Below are 22,259 nucleotides of genomic sequence, written 5' to 3'. Positions count from 1 at the left end.
TTATTTGTAGCGACACGTGTTCATTTAACCTCTGAGACTGGGGGATTTTAACCAGGAGCATATGGGGGAATGACCCCGTTAGGGCCAACCTCTGGTGGCTATTTAGCACTTCTGTGTTGGTGTTTGTCATCACAGGCTGATGCTTTAAAAAGATCAATAATCTGACTGAACCCTGAAAACCAGGTTTCCAAACTATTAGACAGTTTCAGACCCATCTGTACCAAGAAAGCACTACATTTTTAAATTTTTGTTACTCTGATGTTGTTAGTGAAATAAACGTTCATTCGTAGTTTGTGTTTGACATTTGACTTCCTGGCTGGACGTCATCGGTGGAACCGATCCATGTCACCCACTGCTCTAAAATTACCAGAGCAGTCACAGCTGTCTGTCGCCACCTTCATACACTTTAATCTTGATGTCTGTGGTGTGTTACTGTGTGCATATAACAGTTCTAACAATAGCTGCTTGGAAATTTTCCATGTATTGAGGTCCCTTTCACATCATTAACAACCGGAATCAATAAAATCCTGCAGTCAGGTAATCACGTACACCTTTATTCAATTACAGTTAACAGCTGAACTCAATCCAAGAGGACAACAAAGGAAAGTCTTTGTCAGATTTTATACAAGTGGCATTTCTGCATTTTCACACCTTTTGCAAGAGTGGAAACATGTGCGGAGCAGAAGCTATTCAACATCACAAATCTCTGAGCTTCAGGGCTGTAACACAACAGCAAGTTACTTTAACGACTTTAACGAGGGCAAGTCACATCACTTTCATTACCACTCCCCTTTTTTTCAAAGCCCAAGATTGGCTTCTTATAACTTGGGTTGAACTGTTATGAGTGCTGAAAGCAAACTGAATGCAATGCTGTGCAGCAGGAAGTTAACGAAGTAGCTAACTAAGCTAAATGTCAGCCATGTTAGCTGTTCTGTTGCCTTTTCTGGCTCATTTTCATTCTCCCAACAACAATTTGGACGATCGTTGGCTGCAACTGAGCGCACAACAGGAGACGAGGAACTGTCTCTAAAACCAGTTTGTCTCTTTGCTGTTGTTTTCATGTCCAAATTGCTAGCCTAATGTAGCAGAACCCTGTAGTTACCACTGGTGGCCACAGGGGGCACTGTTGACTCTGCTCAGCAAATCCTACACAAGCTGCTTTAAAAGAAGAGTTTTACCTGGAAGGTGAGGTAGAAGTCCTCTTCCACATTTCCCTCATAGCTTAGCAGCTCTCCCAAACCGTGAGCCAGCTCCTGCAGATGGACACGAGAGGTCGAGAGGTCAGAATCAGGAAACGCATGAATGAGTTGCAGCATTTTTCATTTCTGTAAGTCACAGCTTTTGTTTGGTGTTGATGGATTGGAGGGAAAACTCTGTGACTGCAGGTTAGGAATGAAACAGTGTTTTTAACACACCCTCTTCTGACAGAACACGAAGATGACAAATGTCTCACACAGTTCGCCTGAGGTCTGAGTTCTAATGAGTTTAGTCTGGTTATGCCCCACCTCAAAACGTCGACATACCTCAGAAGCAATAAATTAAAGCTCCGCTGAGCTGCGAATAATGACTCTGACGCCGATATCTGAAATCAGTAATGTGGGGACAAAGAAGACCCGAGATGGCACGGAAGCAACTAATCAGTACATTTATTTGTGTTTTGTGTCGTTACGTCATCGTCCTTCTGACTTACGATTGATTTTACAGTTTTAAGGCGCTCTGAGGCAAACACGGTGAATCCCACTGGTGTTTGGATAAAGTCTGTTCCTGGAGAGTTTCCAGAGTTATGGTTCCAGCATCAACTCAGGCCTCAAACTATATCTGATTTCCTGCTGTTACACAACTAGGGACAGTTATAGCACCTGTGTGTTTGCGTGTGTGTGTCTGTGTGTGTACTACGAAGGAGAGGTTTGACCTTCATGAGGACGAAGGTGTTGGATGTGAAGCAGCTCGTGTATCGGATAACTCGGACTGACCGTCAGGAGATGTTTCACGATCTTTCTGAAGGTCTTTACGTATGAATGAACAAACGAATGACAAACATCTTTATTATCTCTTGAAGTCACAGCTAAACTGCACGGAAACTGCAACTAAAATAACAACTACAGCAACTTTTGTGGCTAACATGGCAATTTCTGCAACTAACCCAACCATTAAAAAGTGCAGCAATATAAGCAAACCACAGCAACACCTGCAACTAAACATGGCACCTCTTCAAACTCCAGCAACAGCTGGAACTGTTGTGGCAACAACTGCAAGCAATCCAACTACAGGGAACTGCATCTGACATGGTGACTATTGCAACTGAATCAACTCAGCCTATGCAAACACAAGTACACATGCAGCAACTGTGGCAACATTTGCAAATGAACCAATATCTGCAGCAAAGCTTTCAACCAAGCACGGCAAATTCTGCAACTGACCCAACCACCATAAACTACTGCAACTAAGCAAACTATTGAAATTGCAGCAACACCTGCGAGAATTGTGCTGGCAACTACAATCAGTCCACAAAGAACTACAGCAACTTCTGTATCTTAACATATCAGTAACTCTGGCGACTCATGCAACTAATGGTGGCTACTGCAACTTTGCATGTCTACATCTGCAAAAAAGCAACAAGTACAGCTCCATTAACTAACACATTAGCTATTGCAAACTAAACTAAATCAACCACTAAATTAACCAAGCAAACGAGGAGGAGAAACAGGAAGTCTCGTCAGAGCTCAGCAGCTGATAGCATCCGATGTGTCAAACAGTCAACTTCACAGGAATCCAGTGAAAGTTTCACTTTATTTTCTATAAATGAAAAATAAACTGCCTGCAAGGTGAAAGCAGGTTATGAGCACGCAGCCTCATCCTGACCTATCTGTGCAGGACAAAGACTGAAACAGCGAACCGCAAAGAACGAAGGAAAACAAACTGATCTTGAGACATCTGACCAGTTCACTTAGCTGCTAGAAACTCCATCAATACTCAGCGCACAGACGCAAAGTGTGAAACCCTCAAAGCCAAACACGCCCCCATCAAAAATACTGTAGGGCTGTCTCATCACATCTTGAAACGTCAGCGGGTGCGGACGTGACTCAAAGAGCGACAGTAAACGGAAGAGTCAGAGTCATGTCAGAAAAACTGAAAAAAAAAGTATTACTCAGAAAGCAGAAGTAGGTCAAACTCACGTCAGCACATCAAAACATCACTACCTGCTATAAAATATAAAATAACAGACGCTGAACAAATTGCATTTACTTTATTTCTTAATCTGAGCAATTTGCATTGATCAGGATGGATGTCGATCGGCTTATCCAACGCTGTGGTCCAAAGAGAGGCGCTCTGATGTTCGGACATTCTCAAAGTTAACGAGACAACATCAAAATTAATTTGCATCAATTCAATCTTTATGCTGCTCGGAGAATGATCGAGTCCAAGTGACGAGGCACGTGTACAGTGATTTATTCTGCATAATAACCTCAAAGAAAACCAAGTTTGGTTTCTACACGACTCAGCTGGAGTGAAGGAGTATCTCTGGGTCTTATACATGACAGAATAGGCGTGTGTAGTGAGAGACTGACAGGTGGATTATGGGTGCAGTCTGTCATCATACGGTCTGTTATGGTGACGATACGTGGTGCTGTAAATAGTGGCCAAAAGAACAAGACGACAGATACCATCGATGGAAATGAGCTCTCTCTGGGTTCAGCTTTACAGACTGAACATGCTTCTCTGCTGAGAGCTGCACACAGCCCTTTCAGCCACTGTCTGTGATTTTCATGCTTTATTTTGCCACTTGGTGGCTGTAATGTTTTGCATGTTCCACATCTTTTGTGATTTATTCGCCGCGTTGTGCGATGTGAACTGTTTACAAAGAAACCAGGAAACAGCCTCTGACAGCACACCGATGAAGCCACAGACCCTCGGTATGCTTTACTATCAAATCCCAAAGCTGCGTGTGTGATAGACTTTATATAAAAGTGTGTGTAAGGCAAAGAGAAATTTACTAACTAGGTGTGAGAGAAACTGGGGGGAGCACTCGGCAAATGAAGCTAAAGTTTCCAACTATTTGTTACATCAACAGTTAAATGTGAATTTGACCAAATCAAAGAAAACACAGCGAAAAAAATCTTGAAAATCTATGAAAAATGAGCATGCACAGCTGTGGGCTGGCACACTGCATGAAAAGACAACCCAGCACTGTGAAAATTACACAAGGGAATGTGAGCGGGAGAACACATGAAGCTAGGTCAGAGGAATGCAGGGCACTTAAATCACTTAACCCCAATCTCACAACAGTGCATGGAGTTAAATTTAGACTCCTCAAAGAGAAGGATTATGGGAAAGACGAGGGTGAAAGGCGAGCCGGAGAGTTCATAAGTTTAACTCTGGCGCCCTCTAGTGGCGGGCAAGAGAAATGTAAGCGTGAAAATGGTTCAACATTACAAGATTTTAGTTTTCCAGAGTAATTTAACAGCTCCTACATGTGATTTTAAGAAAAGAAAAACCTAAACGTGTTAGTGTAGTGCAACCCAACCAGCATTCCCAGCTTAAAACACGACTTTGTGCCGCTGTGTCTTTTACAAAAAGTACCTTTGGCACAGCCTATATGTGCTGAGGGTTTACCTTCTTTTCCAAAGCATGAAAAGAAAGAGAAAGACGATCCTGTCCAAACACAGGACAGGTCCCATCAAGCACAATCAAACTGACTGAAGAGAACATAAAGTCAGTCTTTTTTATAATGAAGCTAATCTGAGTCTCTAACTAGAGAGCCGAAGAGGTGTAAATGAAATACCTACCGGCATGATCTGCTGCAGGTCGTCCAGGGTGGCATTTGCCATGCCAACGAGGGCATTTTGGTCACATGGTACAGTGGGTGGTGTGAGGAGCTTCCTGTAAGAACAGAAGAATTACAATTATTAAAGGTTACTTCATATTATTCCCTCTAAATGTTGGATTGTGACATCTGAAAAATCAGCAAAAGTTTCTACAGCATCTCTATGATTAGCTGCAACTCGTGCACAGGAAGCTTTTGCAGCTGTGAGGTGATCCATCGCTGACAGCAGCGTTACACTTTAGATTCTGCAGAAGAAGAAACACTGTAAAAGGAATGGAAACTCACCCACCTGTAACAGTAGAGAGGGAAGTGGATGTCCAGCGCGATGCTGTTGTAAACAGCTAAGCCCATCAGCTGATCAGACATGAGGTTAAGGAGGAAACAACACAATAATGTAACGCAAAGTAAAAATAAGCTTCTCTCAGTCCTCGGGGGGAGACTCTGAATAATTATGGGTCTTTTTTGTTTTAAGTTTGTTTTCATCTTTATTATTAACTTTAAGTTGTCTATTATTGTATATTTGTTTTGTATTTTTCTGCTACACAAATGTCACTTAATTAATATATTGACTGATTGATATTTCCACTCTTAAGTTAAAATGCTTAGTTTAGTGTTGAATGTGGGCGAAACTGTGAAATTACTGTAAAAAAAAAAAAATAAAACCAACAAATTGAACTTATGAACAGTCATCTAAATTTTAGTAGAAGGGAAATGTAGGTCAGGGAAAACAAACAAACTGTGCCCTTCATTGTTTACCTGTGAGCTATCATCATGTTACTGCAAATATGCTAATGGTTACACGAGCCTTTCATATAACAGGAAACAACTTTTGGGGTTCTGAACCTGGAGGGAAACGTGCAGAAGGTTCAAATTTATATTCCCAAACCCAACAAGAGCACTTCTCTGTTGGAGGAACTGCCCTCTGGGCCAGCAGCAATATTAAATTATATTTCAGTAACAAACATTTCACTTTTCATTAAAAAACCTGATCCGCCAACGGAGAGAAGCATGCAGCTAACACTGCAGCTCAGATGGAGGCGAGAGCGTTTAATCTGTGCCGAGCACGAAGCTCTCAGACACACACTTTCATTTACGCAGTGTTGCGCACATTTACAATATCTAATATCACAATTAATCTAATTAACAAAAGAACAAATTTATTTCTCTTTCGTGCAGAGCAAACGTTACGATGTCAACCTCTGTGTGTGTGTGTGTGTGTGTGTGTGTGTGTAGGTGATAGAGAGTTCACGTTGTGAATGTCACATGGTCATACAATTTTTTTCTTCATTTTCTATGTGAAGGGCGGCGGCCCTACACACTCACAAACTGCTCACAGCTGCCGCATGTGGCGACCAGATGTGGTGTAATTGTGCGTGTAGGTTGAGAGTGTGTGCGTCTGTGATGTGAAGACCACTGTTACAGGTAGGTGACACACATGTATGCAAATAAATAAATCGCTCTCTGTGCGCACACACACACACACACACACACACACAGAAACACACACACACAGAGGCCCCAACATGAAAACAAACATAAACTGGACCATTAGCGCAACCATTTAGGAGGCCATTAAGAAGTCACACACACACACACACACGCACACACACACACACACACACACACACACACACACACACACACACACGCACGGCACCTTAAAGCATTTAGCAGCCCTGGTTCATAAATCTACACTTTATGGGACAGGCATGAACAAAGCTGTCTCCCTCTGTCTTTTATCTCTTTATCCACCTCTCCTTACTCCTTACGTGCCCACTCCGTTTCACAACCCCTCTCCATCCCTCTCTCTCTCTCTCCTTCCTTCTTTTTGCTTTTCTGGTCCTTAAAGTCAGAGTTTTCTCATCGCCGCCGCAACCTAACGAGGCACAAAGTCACATGTAAAATCTGCAAATTAATTCTGCTACTGATAAGTTTTTCACACAGGAAGTGCTGGATAAACGAACAGGTTTTATGTCACAGCTCGTCACAACCTTGACGAGGAATACTCGGAGCACCGCGCAGCATCGCTGCTGCTCTGTGGTAACTTCATTACAAAACACAGATCAGAGTACGTGACGACTAACACAAAACTTTAGAGCTTCAATTAAATTAGCACACACCAGCTGACACAGAGGCCGCCTCGTGGAGCCGCCCCCTTCGCATGCTGGCCTCCTTACACAAAGACTCTCAGTCTGCAAACAATCTCTTTAGAAAGGTTTACAGGGTGTGATGATGGCAGCAATATTAGGGCTGAACAAAAGATGTTTTGCACGCCAAAGCCAGGGTTAGAAAATGCCGTTTTAACTCGTTCACACTAACGATTCGGTTTGGCCTCTCCCGTTCGCCTACATCTCTGCTCTGATGTTATCCTTATCCATGCAAACCACATATGCACATGACTGCTCGATCACAAATCCTCCTGGTTATGAAGTCCAAACCCAAAAAAACAAAGAAAACAGAGAAACAAACAAACAATCATCATAAAAAATACAGATTTGAACGCTTTCACTGGGATGCAGCTGATCTCCAGTCCAAATGAAACTGAAAATGTTTTTTGTGTTAGTTTTACATAATTTCTTCTTGCAGACGTTTATGATTTTTAGAGCAATTATTGTAATTATTACAACATGGTACCAAAGGTAGAATAATGACATTCTAATAGTTTTAAGCTAGATATGATTTTCCTCCAGTTATTAATTATTCTCTTTTTTGGTCATTAAAAATAATATGATTAGTTACCACATATGGATCTTTTTTCACCAAATTCAGGCTTAAATAATCAGGAAGCTGTCCTCGGGGGATCCCCGTTCCAGGCTCTCAGGAACCCGCAAAGACTGTAAGGATGTGCCCGTTGGTCTGCACCATGCGACAAGGTGAAAAATTTAATTTTCAGCTCTTATTTTTATTTTCATCATCGCTCTCCCCCTCTCTGTTTGTGACACACTGTGCCTCATAAATGTGGGGGCTAAGTAAGTGGCTGACGGTCGTTACTCTGACCACCTCTGCAACGTGGTTTTCACTGTCTGTGTGGCCAGAAACAAAGACTAAACACAACATAAGTGAAATAATGATCTGAGCACTGATGAATTAGGGATGTGAAGTAAAACAGCAGTTCCATTAGTCTTTGTGATTGTTAATATACACACAAAAAGATTTTTAAACAAAACAAGTATGTATAGTGTGTATAAAAGCACATGTAACTCAACAGCTGATGATTTTACACACAGAGCGCTGGAAACATTGCAGCTGGACTTTATTTCAGCCCCGTGTTCTGGCAGATAAATTGGGTTTCATCTTTCCACGTGTTCATCTCTCTTTCTCATCAATGTTTATTCCACTTTGTTTACATCTGTTTATATTCTGTCATTTCATTTGACATCCCCCCACTGCACCACTTTCCTTTTCACTTATCTCCCTCTGTTTAGTCTCTGTTACACACTCTCTCCCTGCCCTCTGCCACATATCCACAATGATACAGTGCTGCCATGGCGACAACACAAGAACCAGGGAGACAGATAAATTAGCTCCCAGCACAGACACACATGTGGAACATGCAAAAAACACCCAGCAGCAAACACACACGTGTAAGTACACAGATTTCCACTTCTTTCTTCTTTTGCTCACTCACTGATTCGACAACTGCACATTTATGTTTCCCTCATTACAGAGGACTCGTTTACTGAAGACGTACTCCGACCTTAACCGCCGCTGTAACCGAAAACTGCCTCATCCCAAAAATTTACGTTTATGGGAACTTAAAGTTGAACGCTGGATCCCCAGTGTGCGACTCAATAAACAGATTTATGTTCACACACACACACACACACACACACACACACACACACACACACACACACACACACACACACACACACACACACACTCACTCACTAACCTGGCGAGGAACGGCAGCTATTAGGTTATGTAACCTTTTGACAGTTCCCAGCTGGCTAGTAACTGAGCCCGAAGTGCTGAATCACTTTCTGGCCACATATTACACACACATGAACTCTATGAACACACACACACACACACACACACACACACACACACACACACACACACACACACACACACGCGCACATAAACTTTCATTGAGGAGAGAAGAATGATAATAATAACACAGGGAGGCTGTGCTGTGCATGAATGTGTAAAAAGTGAGTGAAACAATGCAAAAATATGCAGGTCCGTTTTAGGTGGGGCCGAGTCAAAATGAAGGAATGTCCACATGAACTGAAAATATTTTAAATTGAGTGAAAAATTGAAGCTAATCTCAGCCCTCCGACTGGAGAACAGGCATTTTACATTTCTGACCACCTGACTATCATTTCCTTTTCCTGCACGTGGCAACTTTCAAGCTACACACGGTGCAGTTAGCTCCAACAGCCTGAAAGAAGGTGGGAAGGTGCAGCTGCCTGTAGTCAGAAAGCTGTCGGATACAATGCAGTAAAAAATGTATTTAATTTTTAAAGTTCACATTAACACACTAACACCCAGTCTTGTAAAACAGCATCCAGATGGATTTACTGTATATAATACTGTATTCACATTATTTATTTATTCATTGTAGTTGAGTTTAATAGGAATAAATGGTGTGTTGTATTTACTGTATTTAACCCAGACTGCAATCCTTCCCTGACCTTAACTAAAGTGCTTCTGTTGTTAAAACGTAACCACAGAGGGGACTTGCAGTCCCTGGCCTCTGCTCCCACCATCCACCACATCCACCTTCCTGTGACTTCTGCGTACTTACACACTAACACGCAGTGAATGGAAACTATGATGCTCGCGAGTTAAACTCAGACGGCAATTATGTGCCTGAAAACTCAGCGAGTGGTTGAGTTGATGCATGAACAGAATTTGTAGAAGACAAAGAAGTACATTTTGTAGTAACTCTATTACAAAACTCTGCAGAGCAGACAAAAGGGAAGAGAAACTGGACCAGAATCTTTGAGGACTGGGTGCCAGTTAAAGGAGCCAACATGTGATAATGCAGGAAACATAAAACCTATCATTAGTGTTTGTAATGCATCTGCTCAGAGGATCGTGCTTTATGTTCAGAATTGTCATTTTTGTGCTGGTTCACGTTATGTTGTTTTAACAGCTTGCTGTTAAATTTCCTGACCTGAAACTGAAGACAAATGTTAACTTAATCTTGTTCCAGATTGACCTGTATGATGTTAACTGTGGATGAATGAAAAGCTTGTAGTGCGTCTGTACTTGTTGCACTTACATAACAGCTACCAAAGGCCGCCTATAGCCCGTGAGCCACACTTTGAGAACCCTGAAACAGCAGGAGCAAAACAGCTGATCTTTGGTGCGTTTCAGGCTGAAGCAGAAGGATAAGTGATGAGCTTCACTGCTGACTGAACGTTTGCATTGACTTAATGACACAGACTGTATATAAAAGACAGAAGTAATGATGTCACAGTTTCAATAAAGCATATCATGCTTTATTGCCGGTTACAAAGTTGTATCAATAAGACTTCAAACTAGCAGCTGAACCAAAAACTCATGAAGGAATTGTTTACTGAGGTCACAGATTTACAACTGGAAGGCAAAGGAAGCGCCCCCTGCTGGCCATTATTATAACTGGGCTGATCATGTAACTCATGTACTCACACTAACAACAAATATGACTCAAACCTACTGAGAGGAGCACTACAATCATTTTCTCATAAACATGCAAACAATCAGACCTCCTTTTGCAATGTAAGACGCTGCCCTCTGCTGCCCAATGAAAAGCAGGTTTAAGGCAATTCTATATTAGGCTGTGTCCATTTTTGGTTTACAGTCTGTGATAAAAACATACTTTTTTAATATCATTTATTATTTAAAAACACACAAACCTGCTGTGATTCTATTTGTATTTGTTATGAAGCTCTTCGCTGAGGTCTTGTTTTGGAAAAATGATTCTGACCACGTCGATTCAATTTTATGTGCTGCGCTGAAAAAGCCTCCACAGAGCGAGGCGTATTTGTTACATGTGCAGACCCACGGCCTAAACACACACATTATAGTATCTTTTTCTCCTTTGCGGTTTAAAACAGAGGAGTGTTTGCTACGTCAGAGGGGAGTGCACGAGGAAAGCTCCTGTGTGTGGTTATTTGTGCCCGTCTGCACATTACACGCATTTATAGTCCGACCCTCCCAGAAACTCAGCAGTTTTGTCTAGAGCAGAAAAGCAGATGCTGTGAAACTGCTCTGCAGCTACAAAAACAATGAAAACGCATTAAAACGCTAACGTGGGAGGTGCTAAACAAACTGCTCCGATGCAGGTTCATTAAAAAAAAATATATATATATATATTATTGTCCTTCTCTTAACTTGAACCGGATAACGTAGGCAACCTCGTTAGGCTCATTAGGACCTCCAAAGAGCTCATTTATAAAGCGCTTAAACAACATTTAAAGCTTGCACATACCCTGATGTTTGTTGTTGTTCTTCATAAAGGATACAGTCCCGACCAACTGGAACTCAGAGTAGTTGTCACACTTCCAACTGCTGAACCAATGGCAGCGTGAGTCCTTCATGTAGGTAAACATCCCTAAAAAAAGAAAGTACTACATTTAGATTGAACACATCTCTTTTATTTAATTCGATACATTTGATTGGTAGAAAAAAGGATACAGGAAGTGATGAAGGCAAAAAAAAATAAAGAGGAAAGGTCATTTTTACGACAAACAGAGGGTCTGAAGAAGAAAAGACAGAAGAAAAAAGACACCTGGTACATGTAGTTGGACTTTTCCCGGAATCAGTGAGTCCCTGTTAAATTAAAAAGTGTCCACCTAAAGTTTTCAACTCAGGACTTTTAATCAACTGTCCAAACTTGGGGGAAAAGGGATTTAGGTTGAGTCGAATTGGAAAGTAGCAGTAAAACTGCACTGAAATCAAAAGCACTGCTGTTACTCTGAACACAAGCGGAGATAGAAACCAAACAGCGCGGTTTGGGAAAGTGTCGACTGGACTGCCCTGCAAGTTGAAATGCGAGGCTGAAAGAGTGCCTGGTTCATCACTGAGATCACTGAGCTATATCAGAGTTAGAGGTTGGTTCGCATCTTCCCCTCATGTGGAATTTTAAATGCACATTTGGAATTTGTGAGAAGGGGGATCAGAGGGTGTGCACCACCTCCAAGGGAATTGTGGTTCTCAAAGGGTGACCGCCTCTGCAGTTCAGCAAGCAAAGGACACTGTCCCCAACTTCCATCAATGTTGTAGAGGTGTGTCAACCAGGACAGTCCAATGGCATCAATGATGTGATTACATCACTGCTGCAGGTGTAATGTGTAGGTGTGTACATAGCACACGCTTCTTTAGCCTCCACCTGAAAAGCTTTGCTGTTTCACTGCTGATCTGCTGGATGTCAGTCACATCACCTCTTTTCTGATTAGAGTTTCTCTGCAACTGCAGCACCTTGCTGACGTCCTAAGCATATTAAATATTTAATTAAAATAAATAAATCATTTTAAAAAAAAGTAACACACAAGTTGTTGAGACTTGAGCGCTGCTGAAACTCTTCCAGCTGTGACTGAAAGAAACAGCAGCAGTCTGTTCAGAGTGGAGACTCACATCTGGACCACTCACATCTCTGAACACACAAAATGGAAAAGACCTCATGTATAAAAGAGCCTGTGTGTGTGTGTGTGTGTGTGTGTGCGCATACACCTGTCTGTGTGCAGCTGGGTGTGTGTGTGTGTGTGTGTGTGTGCAGAGGTGGGGATTTCCCTGTGCTGCTAATGAGGGGAACACAGCTTTCATTGAGTGTGTTGCTTTGGGCCGACATCCCCCTGGCACCGACAAACACAGACGACCGCGGAAAGATGGAACGACGATGGAAAGAACAACTTGACCAGAGCGGAGACGCAGAGAGCAGAAAACGCAGATGCACAGGCAGACGCTCGCTTGGTTCCACTCGAGTATATTTTATGCAAATTCCAACATACTGAACTACAAAGGCTGAACGGACGCGGCCGAAACTTGGAGAAAATGCTATATCAATATTGTAAAAAGGGTTTTTTTGCCCAGACGTGATGTGAGAATCATTTTGCAGTTAGGGGAAATGTTGGAGCGGCAGTGATGGAAACACACTTGTTGAATTGAAAAATGGAGGAAGAAAGGCTTGAGAAATGTTTTCCTCACAATTCACAGAAATTCAGTTTGGACTGAGATCTAAATGATTTTTGTTAACCACCAACTCGCCACCATTTGTGAAATGTGCAACTCAGCACAGCGCAGCTGGAAAGCGGTGAATAAAATAACTGTTTGTGATAAGTGCGTTCAATCGAGACTTCACATTAAAGGATTTTTTACTGTCTCCCCAAAAGAGCAAAACCAACAATGAAAGTATGGCGCTACGAAGCACTGTGTATGTATTTAAAGGCTGATATAACCCATGCATCTGTGCGCTGCTGTTCTCCAAGAACTATTAATAACACATGGCTGCACTATGCTGTGCGACATGCACTTTAATTACCACGAACAGACACTGCAGTTTGTCCTGAGTGAATCCCACACACACGTGTAGTAATCCACCACTGAAAATAGTCCCCAAAAATGTGCCGTTTCCTCAACTTTGTTTCATGTTTGCTTAAAACTAGACTTTCCAGCTGTTTTAGGAAACTGTTGAATCCTTTCCAAAGGGAAATATTTGAGCCCTTTACTTAAGATTTATTTATCCACATTACCAGCGGGCATGGAAGTGAGAGTCTTTCGCTGCGTTTCCACCAAAGGTCCACGTAATCTTAGTTAATGTGTGAAAACTTGCCAAGGAACTACAGGTTCCTTCAGCTGTTGGTGACTGTCAAACACAGACACTTATAAAGGAAAGGCGGAGCAGCCAGCAAGTTCAACTCAATTCAGTTTTATGTATCTGGGGCCAAAACACAACAGCAGGTCAAAACCCGTCAATACCACTGAGAAATAAACTCTATTCAATTCAATTCAATTTTATTTACACAGCGCCAAATCACAACAACAGTCACCTCAAGGCACTTTATATTGTAAGATAGACCCTACAATAATACATACAGAGAAATAACCCAACAATCTGAAAATATGACCCCCTATGAGCAAGCACTTTGGTGGCTCAGGGAGGGGCGGGGCCATCTGCTGCGACTGGTTGGGGAGAGAAAAAGGAAGACGGGATAAATGACATGCTGTAGACGAGAGCCAGAGATTAATGGCCTTTTTATAAGTATAAAAGGATGAGCAATGAATGACCAATTTAGAAGAATGTGAAGGTAGAAGCTAAACATGTGGAACGATGGGGAAGAGGCGGCCTTGGCCTTGAGGAGGTTGTTTGTTGCGGTTGCTGACGCTGGCTTGACCAAGTAAGACACTAAAGATATTAAGTGTGAAGAAGTCTACGCTGACAGTTAACGACTATAAGCTATTACACAAATACAGTAATCAGTGTCGGAAAAGGAAGTGCAGGGATTGTTTTAAGCACAGCAGACAGTCACACCAGTCTCCCCTCTGCTGCAATTTTACAAACTGGACTACTTCGGCCAGCTTTAACAGGCATTATAGGCCTTAGAAGTACTCATCTTTCTCCAGAATCAGTGTTAAACTATAAGGTGAAAGTGATACCTGCAACATCAGTCAAGCACTTCTTTGCATTACAGAGCTACTGGTTTCAATATGATGGGAGGTTCTTGGGTTTTTAAAAGAAGAGTATTGGAAAAATACTCATATTCCTATCATTAGAAATAATAACGGAGTAAACCCTCTTATGTCCAGGATCTCTCTCCGTCCAGTCAACGCCTGCCTGAGGCCTTTCCTTCTCATTTGACTGTATTTTCCGTTTTATTGCCTTTTTTGTGGCGAGTTCTTTCTTTTACTGAAAGAAAAGTAAAGTTTCCACAGTTTCTCCAGCTGTTCCATTGTCCAGCATTCTTGCTACTGGGGAAAAGTTGCCAATAGCTACTGGGAAAAAAACAAGTTCTAGCTGAGAGGCTGAACACAGAGCCAGTCAAAACTTGGGACACGCATAAAAAGCAAGGCTTACACTGAACCATCTAAATAATAATGGTGTCTTTATTCTAAAGCTGTCACATCGAGCAAACGTCACATCAAACACGAGCAACTTTACATGTGATAGTTTTACCGGTCGTTGTAGAGCCTAACGCAACTGTAACGAGGAGGAGTGACTTAGCCGTGTCTGGCTTTAGATTTGGAATAAATCGTGTAAACAGAGCTAAAGGAGTTTAAAAGACTGAGAGAGCAACACTGAGAAAGAGATAGGCACAGTGACAACAATGGCAAACAGAGATAATTACAGTCAGGCAGCCAGAACAGACAAAAAGGAAAAGAGAAACAAGAGAAGAAGACCATCATAATAAGAACTCTTCCAGACTGAAATGACAGCTAATTATACAGTTGCCAAAACCAACACGGGCCACTTTTCTCAGCCATCTGACACTTATTCCCGCTGCAGTTTCACTGACCCGAAAACTCACAAAGCACGTCCACCGAGGCCTCCGTCTAATAAAAATGTACTTTCCGTTTTATCCAATAAAAATACGATTTTTTTCCGCTTGACTTCAATAATAAAATACAGCTTCACTTTCCACTGACTTTGTATCAAACGGGATTTACCTTCCAGATTTTCAACCTTATCTGTTATTCTCAGCTGCTCCCTCGAGACCTATTCAAAGAAAAGCTTTTTTTCCATTTTTATGATGAAGGCTGGATTGTGGACACTCACAGCCCAGCAGCTCATATTTCAGTGTGAATGACCTCCAATCTGAAACCCTGACTCACCGTAGTCTGTGTGAAAGATTTGTCGGACGAGTAGCAGGAACCACTCTTTCGTCAGGCCGCCCATGTCCAGCCCCGCCTCCCCGACAAAAGTCACCCGCAGCTTCTTCTTTAGATCGCATCGCTTCCTCGTCAGCTATCGGCGACAAAGAGATGAAACAAACACACACACATTTCGTTTCAGTTTGCATTGCAGAAACACTTGCTGCAGAAACCTTTGTACCCCTTGGATGGGTAAGAGTTGCAGCGCCTGAAGCGTCTGATGTGGGGTTATCCTGGGTGACACGCCTTGGCAATATTGTGTCCAGCTGTTCTGCATGTGCTTTGTGGAACTGGTGTGTGATTGCTCTTATGGTGCCCTGTTTGAGATGCTTAAGAAATCTGGGGTATCAGGCCCATTATTATGGGTTATTTGGCTCCTGTAGAGCAACAGGGAAAGTTGTGCATTGCTAACAGTAAGTCAGCAAATGCAAAATTGACAGACCAGTGGTTGCGGTGTCTGCTGGGATGTGGATGCTATTTGTTCTGGTAAAGAGAGATATGACAAAAGCAGCTGATTTACTGGTCCATCTACACTCCTACCCACATCTATGGTCATGATGAGGGAAGAAGTTATGAAAGGAATTATGAAAACTGCAAGCAAGAGCCCGCAGAGGCACTTTCAGCTCTGCTTCCCAGACTAGGTGAGGAGCTCAGTGGTTCAGGAGGTGCTGAGAGTAAAACTGCTGCTCCTCCACATCAAATCAGACCAGCTGACCAGGTGCCTCTGGACGGCTCCTGTGGAGGTGTTCCAGTCACACCCAACATGGGAAAGATTCCAGTGCAGATATGATGGAGAGATTATGGTTCTCTTCTGGCTTGAGAACGCCACAAGAGCTTTAGGCACAGGTCACCAAGAAAGAGGACTGGTCTGCTTAGACTGCTGCTACAGACAGAAGCAGTAGAAAATAAGTAGATGCGGAAATATTTTCTGGGTAAAAAAATGACATCCTCTGCTATAATTTCCCATAAACACTGTTACTTAAGTTGCTAAATGGTTTCTTCAAATGAAAGTATGAAAATGCTGTGATCATGTATTCCTCAGTGTCTGCAGACTGAATATCTTCACAGGGACAGACCAGCAATTAAAGACCAAAATGAAAGACATTTGGTCTGAACCTCACTGCAGGAAGAAAATAACATTTCACATAATTTAGACTTGGATTTTAGTGTTTATCTCAGATTTACGGTTACATTTCAGATTGACGGAGGTTGAGGGTGACACATGACTGCAAAACATTAAAGGCATACTTGCTGATCCTCATGGCAGGGTCTATATATTCACTGGCCGATATTCCCAGTATTCCCACATCACAAGTTTCCAATTTTTCCCCCTTGCTTAAAACAACATTTTAAGAAACATTTTGGTTTTTGGTTGTTATCACACTCTCAGATGTCCTAAAAATCCCAGTTTACACCCATGAGCTTCTCCTCAGTTCCTTCTTTTTTCACGATCTTTGCTCAGTACTTCAGTGGAGAAGGCACATTAACACATCTCATTTTTCATTAAATGACGCTGAACCTGCACCAATCTGTGCTTGTGTATTTCTAAAGAACATATTGTTTTCTGATTGGCTTTCTGGTATCAACTAAAATTGCATTAGGACATTTAAAACACACTAAACATAAATTCACAGTGTGTTATGGCTCAAGGTCACTTCAGATATCTGCATATAAATATGTGTAAAGATAGTAGACAAAGGATGAGTTTTTAGGGACATGAATGTTCCTGGTTTGTCTTAATTTTAATAACCAATCATGTATGAGCAGGTACTGACCAGGTAAACATGGACAGCAAAAAACAGAATGCATTTACCAAAATTCAAATTCAAAAACACTGGGCATTGTCTAAAGAGGACAAAAGGTTTTTATTAGCTTTTTCTAATTTATTAACGATCATAAACTATGATTGGCAGACACATCAGGAAGTCTCGGCTCAGACAGCTGCTAGCATTTGTGCCCTTAGTTTGTCAGCTGATGGGTTAACGGGTTCTCAGATTTGTTTTTAGAAATCAGAAATCAGACATAGTAATCAGTAATAGGTTTCCATGCAACTGCCATACATGTTATCAATTTGCCCCTGAATTTGCCCCTAAAAGGAACTTTCTACTAAGATTACCAAAGCAGCCTTTATAAACCACCAAAAATAAAGCATAAAGCACTAAAATCAGAGAAACTGAATTTAGAAATTCCAGTTCGCACTGGAATAAAAATAACTTTCTGATAAAAAACAGAAAGATATCATTGGGAATTTGCAGGAGATTTTTTTATCTTTCTTTTTTTAAAATAAATAATCATCATGGCAGTTGTTCATGCATTAAAGATCAGACAACATTCACATTATTTCTAATTAATAAACGCCCTGATGACACCAGTCTACACTGCATGCTTTAACTTGCATATTTCAGTTTAAAAAGTTTAAAAGATGTTTAAACGTCTTGTAAAATGATTATACATCAAAAACTGAAATTTGTGAATGTACTAACCTCATCCAGTGAGTCGCTGAGAAGCTGTGCTCGTCGTACTTTAATGTTGAGAAACAGAAGGTTCATGTCCACTCTCTGCCTGCGAGAAACTTTACTGACCAGACTTTGCTGTGAAGCAAAAACACAGAATCCTAAACTCAACAGACAAGCATTTGTTGCTCATATACAGCTTCAGCAAATCTGCCTGCTCTGTGTTTCCTTATTACAATATTTTAAGGCTGGAATCAGGCTTTGTTAATGTGCGACTCACCCTGGCCTGACTGATCATCTGTTGCTCCGAGTCTTTCTGGATGATGGCTTTCTTTACCACCGTCGAGAGGATGAAGGGAAACTGACAGAAAGAAAACCTGAAAAAGAGGAAAAAATTAAGAATAGTTAATAATTCTCAGGCAGAGTTTCTTAGTCTGTTTTTCTATCAGCAGTTTCATAAATATGTCTTTCTGTAACTGCATTTCTGACCAGCTTTCAAGTGTTTTCAAAATTCTATACTTTACCCTAATGAGCAGGCTCTGAAGTCTACACCCTCCAAGCCACATGAGCTCCACAAATCCCCCACCACACCAGCCAGAGGCTGTAAGAGCCGGTCATTTCAACTGTAAACTCCAGATCCATTTTCTTTGTGAGACATTAACGAGCCGTGACACAGCGTGAAACGAACTTCACGGCTTCTGCAAGTCTTTCCATAGTTCTGGATAAACTGCAGCTGTGGAAGCGTTACTTTATTCAGCTTTTGAGGAGATACTCAATTTCACTTCCAGGAATCTTCAAAGGGATGTTAGATGACTTGGTCATGAGTAGCACTTACTCAGGGTAATGTACTGTAATATGGAGGGGCAATTCTAATAGGAGCTTACAGGCAAGTCTAAAAATGTTTTTTTTTTTTTTGACAAAAATCAGTCATCACTGACTATATCATCAACCAATCATTACTACTATTCTGTACTATACTTTACTACACTACAAAGTAGTACAGCATTTTATGCTTTCTATTTATTGCTGAAATCTGGAGAGTTTTCAGTTCATACAAAACTAAACTGATGAAGATTTGAATAACAAAAGTGAAGTGAATCAGAGTCATTCAGGTTTTGTATTATTGGTCAACCAATCTGAATCCAGATGACATTGATTTAGTCTCTTATATAGAGCAACCCAGGGTTATGACTGGATTTGAATCACAAGTTAAAGTAGAGTATGTTACCTTTTTGGTATTTTCAGGAACATATCTTTGTGGAAAAGTTGTGTATCCATGAGAAATGAGCAGCTCTAGCATAACCTGCTACTGCAATCAACCATAAACTTGTTACGTAGCAACAAATCAACTACTCACATGCTGACTACCATATTCAGTGATCTACAAGAAAGAAAATAAATGCCTAGTTCATACAAAATTACAACAGGGTCTCGTTTGCGCCAGTTTGTCACCGAAGAGGTACGCCCCACCAAAATGAGAGATGTCAGCTATTTCATTACATGCAGTGGTGTAAATTTAATGTCAAAGTTTCATTAGTTTATTATGCTGCAGTAAAGATGCTTGATTTGAACAGAAATGCATCTATGCTAGCAAGAAATTATTCCTACAAATCTATATGGTAATACAACATATCTCAATCCATAACAACAAACAAAGAAAGAAATATTCAAAGTGTTCTGGTACCTAATATTACTTCAGTTATGCCTTATCAGCCTATGCATGCATTTAAAGCCAGACGTGGTCAGAATGGCTGGCTTTGGTGTCGACTACAGTAAGCCTTGGTCCTTCAATTTCTTTGTTATTTAATACTTGAGTTGGATGATACAAGCAGTCGTACTTTTTGGATTTGGTTTTAAAAGTTTGTTAGTTAAGATATTAGTTAAGAAGCCTGAATCTAATAATAAAATTGGTTCAAGCTTATGTGTTTTATAATTATATTTACATCATTTAACATTCATAGAATTACAGCAAGATGGTGCCATCTTATATGCCGTTAGTTCCACTACATTGTCAATTTATGGACTAAGAAAATGTTTGGGGGCTCGTCCGGGATTTTCACCAGGACAAGCCCTCTATCACACCCTTTCTATATGATAGTTTATATATATATATACATGTAAATATTTTAACCAAAAAGGTCATGTCCATCTAAAAGTTGATTATTGTTAAATTGCAAAATGACTCAAATGAAGTCCTGGAAGTAAAATGTATCCTATCGCCTTTGGTGCTCTAAAGAACGGTTCAAGTGAACACTAAATTTTGCGATTAAATTGAAAATCATGTTCAGCTAAATTTCTTGGCAGGTAATTTGTCCAGTATTGGCTGAAAGAAAACAAACCTAATTGCAAGATATGACTTTTAGATTTACTAATGATGCAAGCATCAGGATTTAGCAGGATTGAACCAGATGGAAAATTCATACAGTTTAATGTATACAGAAAAAACACAACTGACCTATTTGAGTTGCCATAGTTCTGCCAGCTCCTATAATCCTCCATAAAATCTATGTGTTCAAGAGTAATGTTGTAAAAGTCAGTGAAGGACATGATTGGAGGGGAGGAGACACTGTTGGCTGCATCTGAGGACAGGGAAACAAGAATAACAGTCAAATGTGACAGAAATCATCTGCAGCAGACATCGAGATGTTATTAGTTTTGCAAGAGACTCACTGAAGAGGCTGAGCACTTTGGTTGCAGAGGGAATCCACCAGGCGCACTTGGACAGAGGAGGAAATTCATCTGGTTCTGCTGGAAATAGGCGAGTGGAGATGAACTGCAGGAGGCGCTCTACCAGTTGTCTGAAACGCCTTGCAGACAGTCTGACACACACACACACACACACACACACACACACACACACACACACACACACACACACACACAGATACATGGAGTTAATACTGGTGGCTTGGCAGAGTCAAACTGCACCCTGAAATATACATGTGCACAAAAATAGATGTTTACACTTCAACTAATAGCAGCTTTGGAGAAGTTTGGTTTTTGGATCTGAGCAGAACTAAACAGAACTTCTAATTTGAAGCAGCTTGCTAGTAAATCATTACCACAAACAGCATGAATTCAAATGTTCCTCATTCAAGCCGAGAGGGAGACGAACAGAAGCTGGTTTACATTTGTGCTTTCAGGCTGTGTGTGATGTTTAAAGTCTTCTAGCTGGACAAAGTTTATATTTGGACAGTGAGGAACAATGTAATTAAATAAGATAAAGAAATTTATAAATTAATAAACATGCTTTTTTTCTATTGGAGAGAAGTTTAATATTTCATAAGCCCCATAACTATTAATCTCTTACTGTTGATTACTGTGTTGACATTGTGAAAAATTTCTTTTATACTAAAACTCCCAAACAAGCTTCCAGTCTTTGCTTTCACGTCCAGGGTTCCTGCACCATAAGGACTGGATCTAAGACTTTTTTTACTGCCATTCTGAATAAAACTTTGGACTACAGCTTGTTGGGTTTTTGCAAGCAGATTCTCAAACATTAAAACAAATGTGTCCTTGTTAGCATCCACAAAAAGCTGAAATGAGATTTCCATTCCATTCCCTTGCTCGTATAGACTATTTGAGTCATATGTTGCCTGGCACCAGTTTTAGTCATGTAGTATGTCACTGACAGATTCACCAAACGTGTTCTTAGCAAAACAATATATAATGAAAGATGACCTGATAAAACTTTTCTATGATGTTTTTCTATATTCAAGCTAAAGCAGATAATATGTGTACAGTAACACAACAGCAGACAACAACTACAATACATTAGCACACAATGTTGTAACTCGCCATGAGTTTTTTTTTTTTAACTATTTAACATCCGGCTAGTCACTAGCAGCCCACCTATGATTAGGGTAGGGTCTGGCTTATGTTGACCCCTTTTTTAAATATAATATAATGCCTATTTGGAACAGTCACATAGAAAAAAGATGCAACAGCTGATGTATGACTCTTTATTTGTAATGTAACATGTTGCAGTTTCTAAAGTTTTGCCAGAAACATTTTGCCAAAACAAAACTCAAGCCATGGACAGATTATTGGTGACCTGGTGGATGTCAAGTAGTTAAGCATACTCTTTTAAGTAGAACAATTCTATTATACTTGACAGTTAATCACAAATACACGTTTGAACTTTTTTTTTTCCAGAAGGGAAAGTGTTGGCATGCAGGTCG

The 22,259-nt window shown here is 40.9% G+C and overlaps 1 protein-coding gene across 1 annotated transcript in view; it reads right to left on the bottom strand.

Moving 5' to 3' along the window:
* hectd2 (HECT domain containing 2) overlaps positions 1-22,259 on the bottom strand; it is a 53,628-nt gene that overhangs the window by 11,895 nt on the left and 19,474 nt on the right. The window contains exons 9-17 of the mRNA XM_026190001.2: positions 20,749-20,897; positions 20,534-20,657; positions 18,359-18,455; positions 18,109-18,216; positions 15,587-15,719; positions 11,284-11,372; positions 5,115-5,179; positions 4,788-4,881; positions 1,179-1,253 (exon numbers count right to left, since the gene is read on the bottom strand). Coding sequence (XP_026045786.2) covers positions 1,179-1,253; positions 4,788-4,881; positions 5,115-5,179; positions 11,284-11,372; positions 15,587-15,719; positions 18,109-18,216; positions 18,359-18,455; positions 20,534-20,657; positions 20,749-20,897 — 934 coding nt within the window. The remainder of the gene's footprint in view (positions 1-1,178; positions 1,254-4,787; positions 4,882-5,114; positions 5,180-11,283; positions 11,373-15,586; positions 15,720-18,108; positions 18,217-18,358; positions 18,456-20,533; positions 20,658-20,748; positions 20,898-22,259) is intronic.

This window comes from Astatotilapia calliptera, chromosome 13 (assembly GCF_964374335.1).
Source record: "Astatotilapia calliptera chromosome 13, fAstCal68.1, whole genome shotgun sequence".
NCBI classification, from domain to species: domain Eukaryota; kingdom Metazoa; phylum Chordata; class Actinopteri; order Cichliformes; family Cichlidae; genus Astatotilapia; species Astatotilapia calliptera.
The sequence above is the reverse complement of the archived record's forward strand: the minus strand, read 5'-3'. Positions and strand labels throughout refer to the sequence as shown.